Here is a 13,152-nt window from a genome sequence, read left to right as displayed (position 1 = left end):
TTTGCATGTCATGGAGAAAGTGGGTAAAGTTTTACTCCTTCTCTGCTAACACTGGAACTGGTGGGCTGAATGATGAAGCTGAATGTTGGAAGATTCAGGATGGATAAAAGAATGCCCTTTCTCTGCACAGCGCATAGTTAAAACTATGGAACTCCCTCCCATAGGGTTTAAAAGAGGAATGTATGGACAAATTCATGGGAGGTAAGGCTATTGATGGTTGCCAACCACAATGGCTGTGCTCTGCCTTCACAGCTGGAAGAAGCAATGCTTCTGAACCCTAATTGCTGGAAATCACAGGAGGGGAGAGGGCTCTTGTGCTCGGATCCTGCTTGCTGTGGTTTCCCCACAGGCATCTGGTTGGCCACTGTGAGAACAGGATGCTGGACTAGATGGCATAGCTGTCAACTTTTCCCTTTTCTCAAGAGGAATCCTATTCAGAATAAGGGAATTTCCCTTTAAAAAAGGGAAAAGTTGACAGCTATGCAAGATGGGCCATTGGCCCGATCCAGCAGAGTTCTCCTTACATCTTATGTACATATCCTTTGCATGTTGACTTGGAAGTATGGATGGAAGAATCTGACCCTTTTGGCTACTCTCATACATGTTTCTCGTTCTTCCAATCTGCTCTCCACATATCTATATCAGTTTGTGATTTTTAAAAATTCATGGGAATTTGCAGATTTCTCCTAATGTGCATGTTTTTGTCTGCAATGTTTTCATAATACGCACATGTTTGCAAAGCAACCCCGCCTTATAAATGCATCTTTGTATGCCGTTTTCAACAACGTATGTATTTGGGTGGGCACTTTCACCTGGCATTTGCATTTTTTGCACACATTATTTGGCTGGAAAAACTGCACTGCAAAATTTAGGTACCGGTAAGTGAAAATTTTAAAGGACGGTTGAGTTTCAGTTCCTGCATTGATGGAGAAAGTGTGAATTTAGGGTAGTTTGCCTTTAAATGTCAACTGAATTGAATCCCCCCTCCATCCCTATGCATAGCTGCCAAGTTTTCGCTTTTCTCGTGAGGAAGCCTATTCAGCATAAGGGAAAATCCCTGTAAAAAAGGGATAACTTGGCAGCTATGTCCCTATGTGGAATGGAATCCCACCACGCCTAGTAGAGCTTCCTCCCTTGTAATGGTCCAAAAGACTTCAGCCCTCAGCTCCCTGATGATGAACCCTGAGAAGTTCACCAGCATGCTTAGTCCTGCCCATCAACAGCAAAGTGGGAAAATATGGACAAGACATGCTTTTGTAAGCAGCATGCTCAGACACCCACGTCATCTTCAAAGCAGCAGGCATGCACTCATTGTCTATTAAAACAAACCCTCCCAGGCTTTACTCACGGGGCACCATGCAATTTAAATCCTCCCCCCCCCTTAATATTAATCACCAGGCAATCGCTTTTTGCATCTGAACCAGCCTTTAGCTACCCTAGGAAGAAAGTTAAGAAATATGCCTTATTCTGGACATACCTGTCCTTGTGGTTTAAAATGGGCTGAAGGCTTTGCACATATGATTATATATTGAAGTGTGTTGAGAGAGCAACACTTTGGGGCAAATTTTAGGGAGAGGTGGGGAGAGGCCTGACCGCGAGCCTGTAATTTATCTGCTGGATGGACAAGATAAATAGGTAACAGTGGAGGCTGTAGTAACCGAGGAGAGGATAAAATTATTTAAGAGAGGATGTCGTATCTTGCCAGGAAGATATTTCAGAATCTTCTACTTGTTTTATGCCAGCCCTCACTTAGGTTTCACAAAATTTTATTCAGATTGGCATCTTTTGTTTTATTTCATTTTAATATTTTGTAACAGCGGAACAATATTTTCATTTTAATGGAGCATGTTGTGATCTGCCAAGAATAGTTGGCATTCTAAGAATGTTTGTGTTGCAGCTCATCCAACTTAAGAACTAACTTCTATTGATGTTACTCTGTCCTATATTGATATTGTATTTTTTTGTGGTGGTCTGCTAACTGGACACAAATGGATGAATCAGAGCTGAACTGAACCATTCTCTAACGAGCTCCAGGTGTCAAATGAGGATGGGGAGCAATTTAATTAAAAGGGACCCCTTTTTCCCATAGGGAATTTGCTGCCATCACATGTAGTTTGGTCCCAAGTTCACAGCAGAGGCACAATTTGATTGGGGATTTATTGCTTTTAGAACACCGTTCAGTACTGGGCTTCAGTGGATCATAACCACAAAGTTTTATTTTTAGGGCAAACGTGGATATTTGTTTCTCAAGCGACAGCTTCCCTCTCCATGGATGGTCTGCTCTTGAAGCAGATTTTGATAAGGATTTGGGGTGGAGGCGCTGTTCAAAGGAGAGAACGTTGAAAACAGCAACAACCAACCATGGTTGCTGTTTCAAGCTCCTGGTTGCATCAGAAGCAACTCTTTGCACCCTGGCAGGATTTGGGATGCTAGTGAAGTTCTCCCAAGGCAGGTTCAGGAAAAAAAACTTTGCGAGTTTGTCCATTCCTGACTCAAAGGAGAGATAAGCTTTAACAAACCCCAGAGTTATTTTCTGGCTCAGATTGAAATTTGAGCCAGGGAAGGGTTTCTGGTTTCTCCCCTTATCCAGCCTCTCCCCAACTTGATGTTCTCCAGATGTTTTGGGCTTCAACTTCCAACTTCCAGCCAGCTGTTGGGCTGTTGGGAGAGCAGATCCAAAGCTCGAGCCACCTGGAGGTGGAAGTGGTTCCCCTCCCCTAAAGGTAAAGGGACCCCTGACCATTAGGTCCAGTCGTGACCGACTCTGGCGTTGCGCGCTCATCTCGCATTATTGGCCGAGGGAGCCGGCGTATAGCTTCCAGGTCATGTGGCCAGCATGACAAAGCCGCTTCTGGCGAACCAGAGCAGCGCACGGAAATGCTGTTTACCTTCCCGCTATAGCGGTTCCTATTTATCTACTTGCATTTTGATGTGCTTTCGAACTGCTAGGTTGGCAGGAGCTGGGACCGAGCAACGGGAGCTCACCCCATCACAGGGCTTCGAACCGCCGACCTTCTGATCAGCAAGCCCTAGGCTCAGTGGTTTAGCGCACAGTGCCACCTGGGTCCCTCCCCCTCCCCTAGCACTGCTGATTTTTGTCCTTGCAGCCTTTTAAGTTCTCCCTGTACACAATGAAACGGAGCAACGTCACTCTATCACATTGAACAGTGGAATATTTTAGAGGCTGAAATTTGAATAGTTTTTCTGGACGTTGGCTTGTAAACAATGTTCTGGGGGTTCCCAAGATCTCAGCCATTTCTGAAATAATGTGAGATGAGCTTGGGAGAGCTCGTCCATCTTTGTTCAGGATTGTGTGCATGCTGCAATTCTATTGAAGCTCAGCAAAAACAAACAAACAAACAAACAACCCCAAAACCTAGAATTAGTTGTCAAAAAACGCAGGATTCAGCTTCCTGAAAATACGAACTTCCATTGGGTACCTTTAAAAAAAAATCTATTTTCTAGCTTTAAAAAAAATTGTACTAGAGTATAATTTAAAATGCTTAGTGCCAAGTGTCATTTAGCCCTGCCTATATTGGTTTTACAAAACATACAATCAGCCCTACTGAATAAATAATGGGATGCTACGGTTAAGTCTCACTTGCCTACAATGCCAGCCACCTTTGTGGGAAAGAATTAAGGGAATCGACCGTAGGTAGCTACTTGCATACAAGTAGCTTTGATGACAATTAATTAAGGCTGCAACATGTAATTAGCTAGATGCACTGATTTTTATCTTTTTAAAAAACAAACAAACAGCCTTTTGATTAAAGCAGGTGTCCTTCTTGATTTGGTAGTAGATTTTTAATGGAAGAATTGATAGTAACTGCAGTTGGTGGACACCATCTTAAAATGTATAGAAACTAGCGCAGGCTTCCTCAACCTCGGCCCTCCAGATGTTTTTGGCCTACAACCACCATGATCCCTAGCTAGCAGGACCAGTGGTCAGGGATGATGGGAATTGTAGTCTCAAAACATCTGGAGGGCTGTGGTTGAGGAAGCCTGAACTAGCCTGCTGTAGAAAGGGAAAATCAGCACATGTTGCTCAGAGCTGCCAAGTCTCCCGTTTTCCCCGGGAAACCCCCGTTTTTCCAGCTATCCCCAGCCGAAAAAACGGATTTTTTTTGTTTTTCCCTGGTTTATTCTGGTGCGGCGGTCATTTTGGAACTGGGCGGAGCATGCTCAGAAGCGACATTTGATGCTGCTATGCCCAGTTCCAAAATGGCTGCAGCGCGACTTCTGGTGCGGCGGTCATTTTGGAACTGGGCGGAGCATGCTCAGAAGCGACATTTGATGCTGCTATGCCCAGTTCCAAAATGGCTGCAGCGCGACTTCTGGTGCGACGGCCATTTTGTAACTGGGCATAGCAGCATCAAAAGTCGCTTCCGAGCATGCTCCGCCCAGTTCCAAAATGGCCACCGCGCTACTTCCGGTATGCTACTTCCGGTCAGGTCCCTTATTTTTCAGAGAGGAACTTGGCAGGTATGATGTTGCTTTGGGCGCCACTGGCAAGCGGCCCTCAGAAGGCTGCAAAGAAGGAAATGTGGCCCTTATGCTGGAAAGGATTCCCAATCCCTGAAGTACATCCTTCTCTCTCTCTCTCTTTCCCACAGGTCATTGTCCAGAGGTCTCTCTCAGCAAAGAACCTCAATCACGCCAAGGCCGGATCCATCCTAGCCAGCTATTTAAAAATGCTGCCCATGGTTGTCATCATCATGCCCGGAATGATAAGCCGGATCCTGTACCCAGGTAAGTTGCAATAACCCCCAAAGAAGGAAACTTCGGGGCCCAATCCTTACAGGTTTTTCTAATACTCTTGAGGCACCACAGAAGGAGGAGCTGCTGTCACGGAGGCAACAGGCCTCTTCTTCTCTTGCTTTTACCCATCAACTGTTACTCAGAGGTAGACTTTCCCTGGACTTGGAGGTTCCATTTAGCCACCATGACTAGTAGCCATGCATAAATCCATCCTCCGTGAGCTTGCCCAGTCTCCTTTTTAAGAGCAGGTGTGGGGGAAGCATATTTGTTGGAAGTTCAACAGCAACAAGTTTTATTTTACTTTTTAAAAATATAGAAAAGGGGGGGGGGCTTGTGTTGTCCCAGCGTTCTTCCTCTTAAGTAATAGGGAGGGTTCAGTGGAACAGGAGCATGAGGTGATAACCTCGGGTGACGGCGGCAAGAAGATTATATTGCAAAGAAATGGAAACAACACAGAAAGGACACAATGAAAGGGAATTGATTTCATAGTAGCGTTGACAGGTCAGGAGCACTCCAGACTCTAGATTTTCAGACCTCAAACCTGACACCCAGGGGGTGGGTGCTGGTGATGTCACGGGGCAGAACCTGGTTATCCTTCCTCTGCACTCCGTCCCACCACTGAGCCCTGGAGACGGAAGTTAATTGGGAGAGGAGAGGACTCCCTGAGAGTCTGCACAATAATTTGCAGCCAGGTCTTTCCAGGCTGAAGCTTGCATGCTGCACACATCGTCTTCTTAATCATTTTTCAGTATTAGTGTGACCCTTGCCCGCCTGGAGATTCAAGCCCTTCCCTTGCCACCCGGAGGAGGCCAGGCAAACCTCGGGGGCTTTCGGCCAGTCCTGGAGAACTGGCAACCCTGTTTGGTAGGGTCTGCATCAGAGGAGGCGGTTTTGAAAGGGCCTCTGCGCTCTCAGTGGCAATGGGCAACTCATCGGAGCAGGCCGAAACACCTGGCCTATTTAAGCGCCTTGCAAGCGTAACAGAAACCAGCCTGACCCAGTCAATAATAGCACACCAGCTCAGGGGACGCTGCTGCGTCAAGACTTCAAAGGCATTGGCACGCCCAGCCTTGCAAAAGCCGACCGGCCCCTGGGAGAGGGAAGGCGAGTTGAAAGTATCACCAGCATCTTAAGTGGCCAAACGGAGGCAGATAATGTGTTGTGCTTGGCACAGATAAGTTTTCTTTCATCCAGAGAACTATGTCCTTACATCACCCATGGCTTGCAAGCTCCTAAGCACAGCTACTCAGAAGTAAAGGTGCAACCTATATAAAGATGGATAGATCTGGCGATTTAGGCGCTCTCATTTCCCCAATCTTAAAATCAGTTCTCACATATTTCTGCAGCAGTCCGCAATTACTATTTCTTTAAGGGGGATTTTTTTTTAGAATCCTCATGAAAACCAATCAGCATTTTAGTGCGAGTTTTTCTTAATAAACACATTTTTGTATGCAGTTTTGAACAATATGGACTTTTTTTTTACAAGCATCTTCCTCACTAAGCTATGCCAAGTTTAAAAGACCCCGTAGCGTTACCCCCCCCCCCAAATGTGTATTATTCTGACAGGAAGAGCAATGAAAATAGAAATAATGAAGTTTTATATTTCTGTATATACACATATGTAGGCGAGGATGCAACTGGAAATGTACAACTCGGCAAAAATATGTAACTTGCCAGGAGCCTATTTATTTCTTGCCGGCTGGGCAAAACCTGAAATTTAGCCAAATAAAATGTATTGAGAGGCCCCTTGTTATCTGAGGCTCTAAGCTGCGGCTTACTTAGCCTGTTTGCAAATCCCACAAAGCCAGCCATTGCAATGTTGACGAACAGACGCCACCCTCCCTGTTTTATAGCGTGTTTGTGGCGCTCCTCTCACGTGAGAATGCGCCCAGGCATTTATGCTTTTGATGACCGCGTTTGGAACAAGGAGAGACAGCAACACAGCTTAAGAAGGGTGTGTTTACGTGGGCAGGCCGGGCCATGCCTCACTCCGCTTTGCATAGGTGGCAAAATCCACACACACTGCTCTCGCTTAGGTGCCAAACAGGCTGCCGTGATCTGGGACAGCAGAGGCTCGAAATGCCGCAGGGCCGGAGCTGCTCCTCCGATTTCCTAACGTGGAGCAGCTTCCCCTCAAAATGCAGCGGTTTGGGAGGAGCGGAGTCCACGTTAAAATGTCAGAGTCTGGCAGACGTATTGCCTCTGGTGATGTGAAATTAAATGATTACGTGTGGGGCCTGCAACAAAATGTTGCAGCGGTGAGTCCTCCTCCTTAAAGTGCTCCGTCCCATTTTCTCTTCCACCTGGTGTTCTGTCTCGCTCCACCTCTACCCAGCAACAGCCACTGAAAGTGGGTGCTCAGTCCTTTGGTGGGCACCCTCTTTCTCCCCCCCCCCCCAATTCTTGTTTTTCTAAGTATTTATTCATCAGGTTGCTGATCTCTCTCTCTTGTGAGTGTGTACTTTTGTTACTGCTGTATAAGAACCAGTGTTTGGAGAACCAAGGTCGCTCTCACTTGCACCCAGGGTTTGGCCCCATGCGCTCTTATCTGTTTAAAGCAGTACCCTTTCACTTTAAAGAATTGTGGTTTCCTTCGAAGAATCATGGGAAGTGTCGTTTAAGAATGCTGAGAGTTTTTTGGGCACCGCCTATATTTCTCCCCAGCAGACCTACCAGAGGGGTTAACAGGCCAATGCTTCTCCTTAGAGAACTCCAGGAATTGTAGCTCTGTGAGGAGGGGAACAGGTTGCAGTATTCTTTTTTAAAAAAACCCTGCAGCTCCCAGAATTCTTTGGGGGAAGCCACAGCTGTTTAACGTGGCATTGCAATGCTTTAAATGTATTGTGTGAATGTGACCATAGTTCTCTGAGTCGTCTACCATTTTGGAATGCACAACCAAACCAGCTTTTTGGCCAAGATCTTTTGATGACTGTCTTGGAGTCTCTTAGGCCAGACTTCCCACCTCCAAAACCTTCCTCCCATCTGCCCCATAGCAGGATGCAAACTAAACCTTTAGCAGAGATCTGATTGGTGGAAACCTTCTCGGTGTTGGCCCCACAATTCTGCCCCACCCAGTGACAAATACAGATTATCAGGTGACAGTCACAGTCATTAGCACAGCAACCATACATTGGGATCAAAGCTATATTATTATTATTATTATTATAGGTTTGATCCTATATAGGTCTGTCCTATATTAGCTCTCGGCTGTACTTCACGCCTGGGGAACCCATTCTCTTGTTACGCTACACAACTTTACAACAAACTAAGTGTAAAAGGGAACAACAGATAATCCTACCTGTGGAGCATTGCTCAGACAGGTATTGTAGCCGTCGGGCAAAGCATGCGGATTACGGTCCCTTCCCAAAACACACCTAATCTCCTCCACGCTGTCGCTTCTCCTCCTCATCTGGCTGGCCACCCCCAGGCTTAGCATCGGCTGGGGGCTCCCCAAAGGACTGGGGTAGCTGCCCCGGCTCATGTAGGGCTCACTCAGCTTCCTCTGAAAGTCTGGGTGGTGCTGAGGGCTGTGCCCGCCTCCGTTGAGAAGGAAGTCAGAATTGGTCCTCCGCAGAAGCCCGCAGGGCCGCCTCCCCTTGCAGTATTCATCGGAGATGGAGGACGCGTCTGAGTGGAGGTGGCTGTGGTTGGTGGCGGAGCTGCCGGACAGGCTCTCATGGTCGCTTAACGTCACATAGTCCTCCTCTTCTTCTTCCTCCTCCTCCTCCTCCTCGGCCTCGCCCCCTTGAACCCCGTTCACGGGGAAGGGGGCTACTTGCTCATAGACGGATGCCTGCCGACCGAGTTTGCAGCTGCTCCTTGCATTGGGAGCCTGTTCGGGACTCTCATTCTGCGTTGCATTTGTGGCACCTGTCCCCGGATGCTGCGCTTGGGTGTCCCCTGCCGAAACAGCTCCTTCCTCGGGACGTACAGTTTTCGCGGAGATCAAGTCCGTCACGTGAACCGTCCGTGGTTTGGGGACTGGGGGCACAGCGCCCTTGGTGTCCATTTGGCCTTGAGTTTGTGTGTCCAGCGGTTGCTTCAAGTGCTGACTGTTGGCCAGAGTGGCGAACGTCTCTCCGTTCCTCGGGTTCCCTGGAGTGTTTTCCATGGGGTTCGGACGGGCCTCCTGGGTTTGGGCCGGAGCAGCGGCGGCATCGAGCTGTTGGCAAGGCGTCGCGGCAGGCTGGTTGTCGTGGCCTCTTTTAGCTTCTTGGGATTTTTGCCTGAGCATCTTCTTGTGCTGGGCATTGGCTTTTGAGACGTCACACACCTTGATGCGGTTCATCTGCGACAGCTGGATGTTCTTGATTTTGGGGTCGATAATGTTGATGTAGCCCAATATTTCGCTCCCGGGTTCTGGGTCGGGTTCAACCCAAGTTGGCAGGTATTCAAACATGTTGGCTTTCTCCAGGTTGAGGAGACCCGGGTGAATAGGAGGCGCCGTGTCGGCGATGTCGCTGGGCCTCTCGGATACCCGGGCCTCTGGGATGGCTTTCCTCTTCGCTTCGGCCTTCTGCTGCTCGGTGACGTTCTTGTCGCTGCTGGCCTTACTGATCTGCTCAGCGCTCTTTGCCTTGACGAGGGCGTACTTGGGGTTGAACATTTTCTTCACCACAGCTGGGTTCACGGGGGCGAGAGTGGGCAGTACGAGAGGCTCTGGTTCCGGCTCCTCCTCCACGGGGATAGATTTCAGGCTGACCCCCCGAGACGTTAGGTAGAGCTCCTGGAACTGCTTGTCAAATGCCTCGACCACCTGTCCTGTGAGGACCGAGATGATGTTCCTGTCGGTTCTCGCAGCGGACCAGGTGAAGCTGGGTAGGAACAGATCAGGGAGTTATTATTGACTTGCCACCCGCCCCTTCCTGTATTTAGATGAAAAGAAAAGATCTGCTACAACTTGCCTCCCAATGGCCTAGTTTGCACTCAGCGGCAAACCATGGTTTGTTTTCATCTAACTATGGGAACTGTGGGTTTGCTGGAATGCACAGTCCAAGCCCAGCGGACCAACAATGGTTTGTTTTCATGGCAATAAACTATGGTGTGAAGCTGTCTTACAAACTATGGCTTTAAATAGGATTCGATATTATCCCCTTACCTAGCAGCTTTTCTTAAACATGGACACCCTGTCTCAGATGCTCGCTGAGCTACAGAGGCACAAGACAAGAGCAGCTGGGAAACAAACCAAGTTTTGCAGAAAGAAGTTATACGCAGTCTGTGAGATTATTCGTGGTTTGTGGAACAAACCATGGGTAAAACAAAACTATGGCTTAACATTGTATGTGAATGCAGCCATAGTAAAGGCATAATTCTGAAGAAAACAAATCTTACAATAGGTGTGTGAATTTGTAGGCTCATCAAATCCTGCTTTGTCCTGAAAACAGACCCCCCCTTAATTAATTTCTAAAACTCTTCACCTGCCTGCCTCCTTCCAGTCATCTGAGGCCCAAGGAATTTCATGATAATAAACAAAGAACTGATATATTCATCAAAACTAAACAAAAATCATAATCACATTTGCCATAACAATGGAAAAATGTAATCAAAATTTCAGCCAGATAATAAGAACGTGGATGGATGCTAATTATTGCTCGCCCACTTTTGGTCTTGACTTTTTGTTTTTTGGTATGGAAAGCATAACAGTCAGTGATGCAGCACCCAGTGTGTGTGTGTGTGTGTGTGTGTGTGTGTTTATTCTAACACAATATTTTTAGGCCACTTTCCTATTGAAAGCAACAGCCAAAGCGGAATTTTGATGTTAGTTGCTGGCCATGCAAATAGGACTGAGATGAAGATGGGGATTAGTGTATTGGCTGCAGGGGTCACAAAGGCACTGATGGCTATGGCATCAGCGAGAGCAGTGGAATACAAGCGGAATGTGCAAAAAAATGTCGCAAAGGGTTGCCACGTCCTAACAAAAGTGTGTGGCACCTGTGACTTGTCCATTCCTCAGGTTGAAGCAGTTGAGTGGGCCCATTTGGGGTAAGGTGATTCCCCCGCCCCAGCAAACTGGTCCCAACCTCTGCCCCCAACCCCATGAACCTGCTTCTGCTTAAACCAGGGGTCAGCAAACTTTTTCAGCAGGGGGCTAGTCCACTGTCCCTCAGACCTTGTGGGGGGGGGAGCAGACTATATTTTGAAAAATGATAATGAACCAATTCCTATGCCTCACAAATAACCCAGAGATGCATTTCAAATAAAAGCACACATTCTACTCATGTGAAAACACGCTGATTCCCGGACCATATGTGGGCCAGATTTAGGAGGCGATTGGGCCAGATCCGGGCCTTAGTTTTCCTACCCATGGCTTAAACTATCGAAAGACTGGCCAGAATGAAAGAGGATGTGAATTTTCGTATTTGTGTCCGCTGTAGAACCGTAGAGTTGGAAGGGACCCTGCGGGTCATCTAGTCCAACCCCCTGCAATGCAAGAATTTTTTTCTGCCCAAGGCGGGGTTCTCGAACCCCTGACCCTGAGATTAAGAGTCTCACGCTCTACCAGCTGAGATTTCTGGCTTCAAGCGGCACTGAATTCCTTGTCAAAAACTGCGGCAAAGCAGCAGATTCTCGGCTGGTCTCTAAAGGGAAGCCTAGGAAGTCCACCTACCTGTAGGAGCCACTCATGGCTTTGTCTCCATCCACAAACATGAACTTCTGTGCCAAAGCGCCCTTAAACTTTGTGGCCGAGCGGGTGAAAAACTCCGTGCCTCCGGTTGTGCGGACTCTGAGATTCTGTAAATGCAGAGGAGCAAGGGAATGAATGAAATAACATATTGGGGAAGCTACAGCTCCCCAAGTTTCTGTGAGGGAAGTCATGCTGCAGCTAGACTGGTGACTGGGGGCGGCCGCTGAGACTATATAACTCCGGTCCTGAAAGACCTACATTGGCTCCCAGTACGTTTCCGAGCACAATTCAAAGTGTTGGTGCCGACCTTGAAAGCCCTAAACGGCCTCGGCCCAATATACCTGAAGGAGCGTCTCCACTCCCATCATTCAGCCTGGACACTGAGGTCCAGCTCCGAGGGCCTTCTGGCAGTTCCCTCACTATGAGAAGTGAGGTTACAGGGAACCAGGCAGAGGGCCTTCTCAGTAGTGGCGCCCACCCTGTGGAATGCCCTCTCATCAGATGTCAAAGAGATAAATAACTAGCTAATATTTAGAAGACATCTGAAGGCAGCCCTGTTCAGGGAAGTTTTTTATGTGTGACATTTTAATGTATTTTAAATTTTTGTTGGAAGTCACCCAGAGTGGCTGGGGAAACCCAGCCAGATGGGTGGGGTACAAATAAATTATTATTATTATTATTATTATTATTATTATTATTATTTGCTTTAAATGTGCACTGGATGAGCTTTAAAATATATGCCCATTCTCCCCTTGTCCACCCATGCCTCCATTTCCCCCTCCCTCTGTCATTTCCTTGTGTATATATTTTATTTTTAATAAGCACATTTATTTTATATCAAAACAACTCCAAGCAATACATTTCCCACGAAACCAATACAGTAGTGTTTATTTTCTATCCCCCCAAATTTTTTTATTCGTTTTATATCAACACAAAAACAGAAATACAAATACAAAAAACAACAACACAACAAACAAACAATACAAAAACAATACAAATGAACTCTTATCTTTCCATCTCTTTCTCTTAACCATTGTGTTCCTCTTAACAATAGTGTTTGTTTTCAATTGCAAGCTCCTTGGGGGCAGAGGGAGTCTTTTCAAAGCATCATGAGCACTAAATGCAACGATGAAATAAACAGAACGACACTGATACAATGCAACACAACACAACAACTGGGGAATCAAAAGAAAGGTTAAGGAACAAGCCAGCCGAGGCAATCAGTGTCACAACATGTGACATGCCAAAGGCTATAGATAGAATCTCCGGGAGAGTCGGAGAAAACCGAGCTCTGGATTTTCCTGCCTTTCCTGTCTTAAGCGTTTCCCAGCTGGATTTCTTAACTCCTAAAACAGCCACTTTCAATTTTGTATGTCCCAGATTTGAGGAGAGTGATGGATTTATGGATTGTAAAAATACACCGCCGGGCTAACCAAGAACACAACATTTTACACCTCTTGACAGCTTGGCAAACATTGGCTTGAGGGGGAGCTGCAAAGTTGTGAATGGAAAGTGTGGGGCTTGGCTCAGATATTTCCTCATTGCCCTTGTTCCAAAAGTGTTTTCATTCTTCTGACTCAGGCTGATACTGTACTGTAGTCTCTTTCGCTGAACCTGACTTTTTGACCAGAAGCCGGCAACAGGTAGAAACTGTATGGCTGTTCTCCTCCCAGTACAGTCATACCTCGGTTTAAGTACGCCTCGGTTTGAGTATTTTCAGTTTAAGTACTCCGCGGACCTGTCTGGAACGGATTAATCCACTCTCCATT

At 46.9% G+C, this 13,152-nt stretch overlaps 2 protein-coding genes across 3 annotated transcripts in view; one reads left to right on the top strand and one right to left on the bottom strand.

Annotated features, from left to right (window-relative positions):
* SLC5A10 (solute carrier family 5 member 10) overlaps positions 1-13,152 on the top strand; it is a 107,593-nt gene that overhangs the window by 44,461 nt on the left and 49,980 nt on the right. Inside the window, exon 9 of the mRNA XM_060282796.2 lies at positions 4,614-4,749. Within this exon, the coding sequence (XP_060138779.2) occupies positions 4,614-4,749 (136 nt within the window). The remainder of the gene's footprint in view (positions 1-4,613; positions 4,750-13,152) is intronic.
* Positions 1-13,152, bottom strand: part of SACK1G (scaffolding CK1 anchoring protein G) — a 45,939-nt gene that overhangs the window by 11,385 nt on the left and 21,402 nt on the right. The window contains exons 4-5 of one of the 2 annotated variants that reach the window (XM_035130545.3): positions 11,366-11,490; positions 8,057-9,572 (exon numbers count right to left, since the gene is read on the bottom strand). In XM_035130545.3, the coding sequence (XP_034986436.3) occupies positions 8,057-9,572; positions 11,366-11,490 (1,641 nt within the window). The remainder of the gene's footprint in view (positions 1-8,056; positions 9,573-11,365; positions 11,491-13,152) is intronic. The other variant, XM_035130547.3, reaches the window with a different exon arrangement.

This window comes from Zootoca vivipara, chromosome 13 (assembly GCF_965207765.1).
Source record: "Zootoca vivipara chromosome 13, rZooViv2.hap1.1, whole genome shotgun sequence".
Lineage (NCBI taxonomy): Eukaryota > Metazoa > Chordata > Lepidosauria > Squamata > Lacertidae > Zootoca > Zootoca vivipara.
The sequence above is the reverse complement of the archived record's forward strand: the minus strand, read 5'-3'. Positions and strand labels throughout refer to the sequence as shown.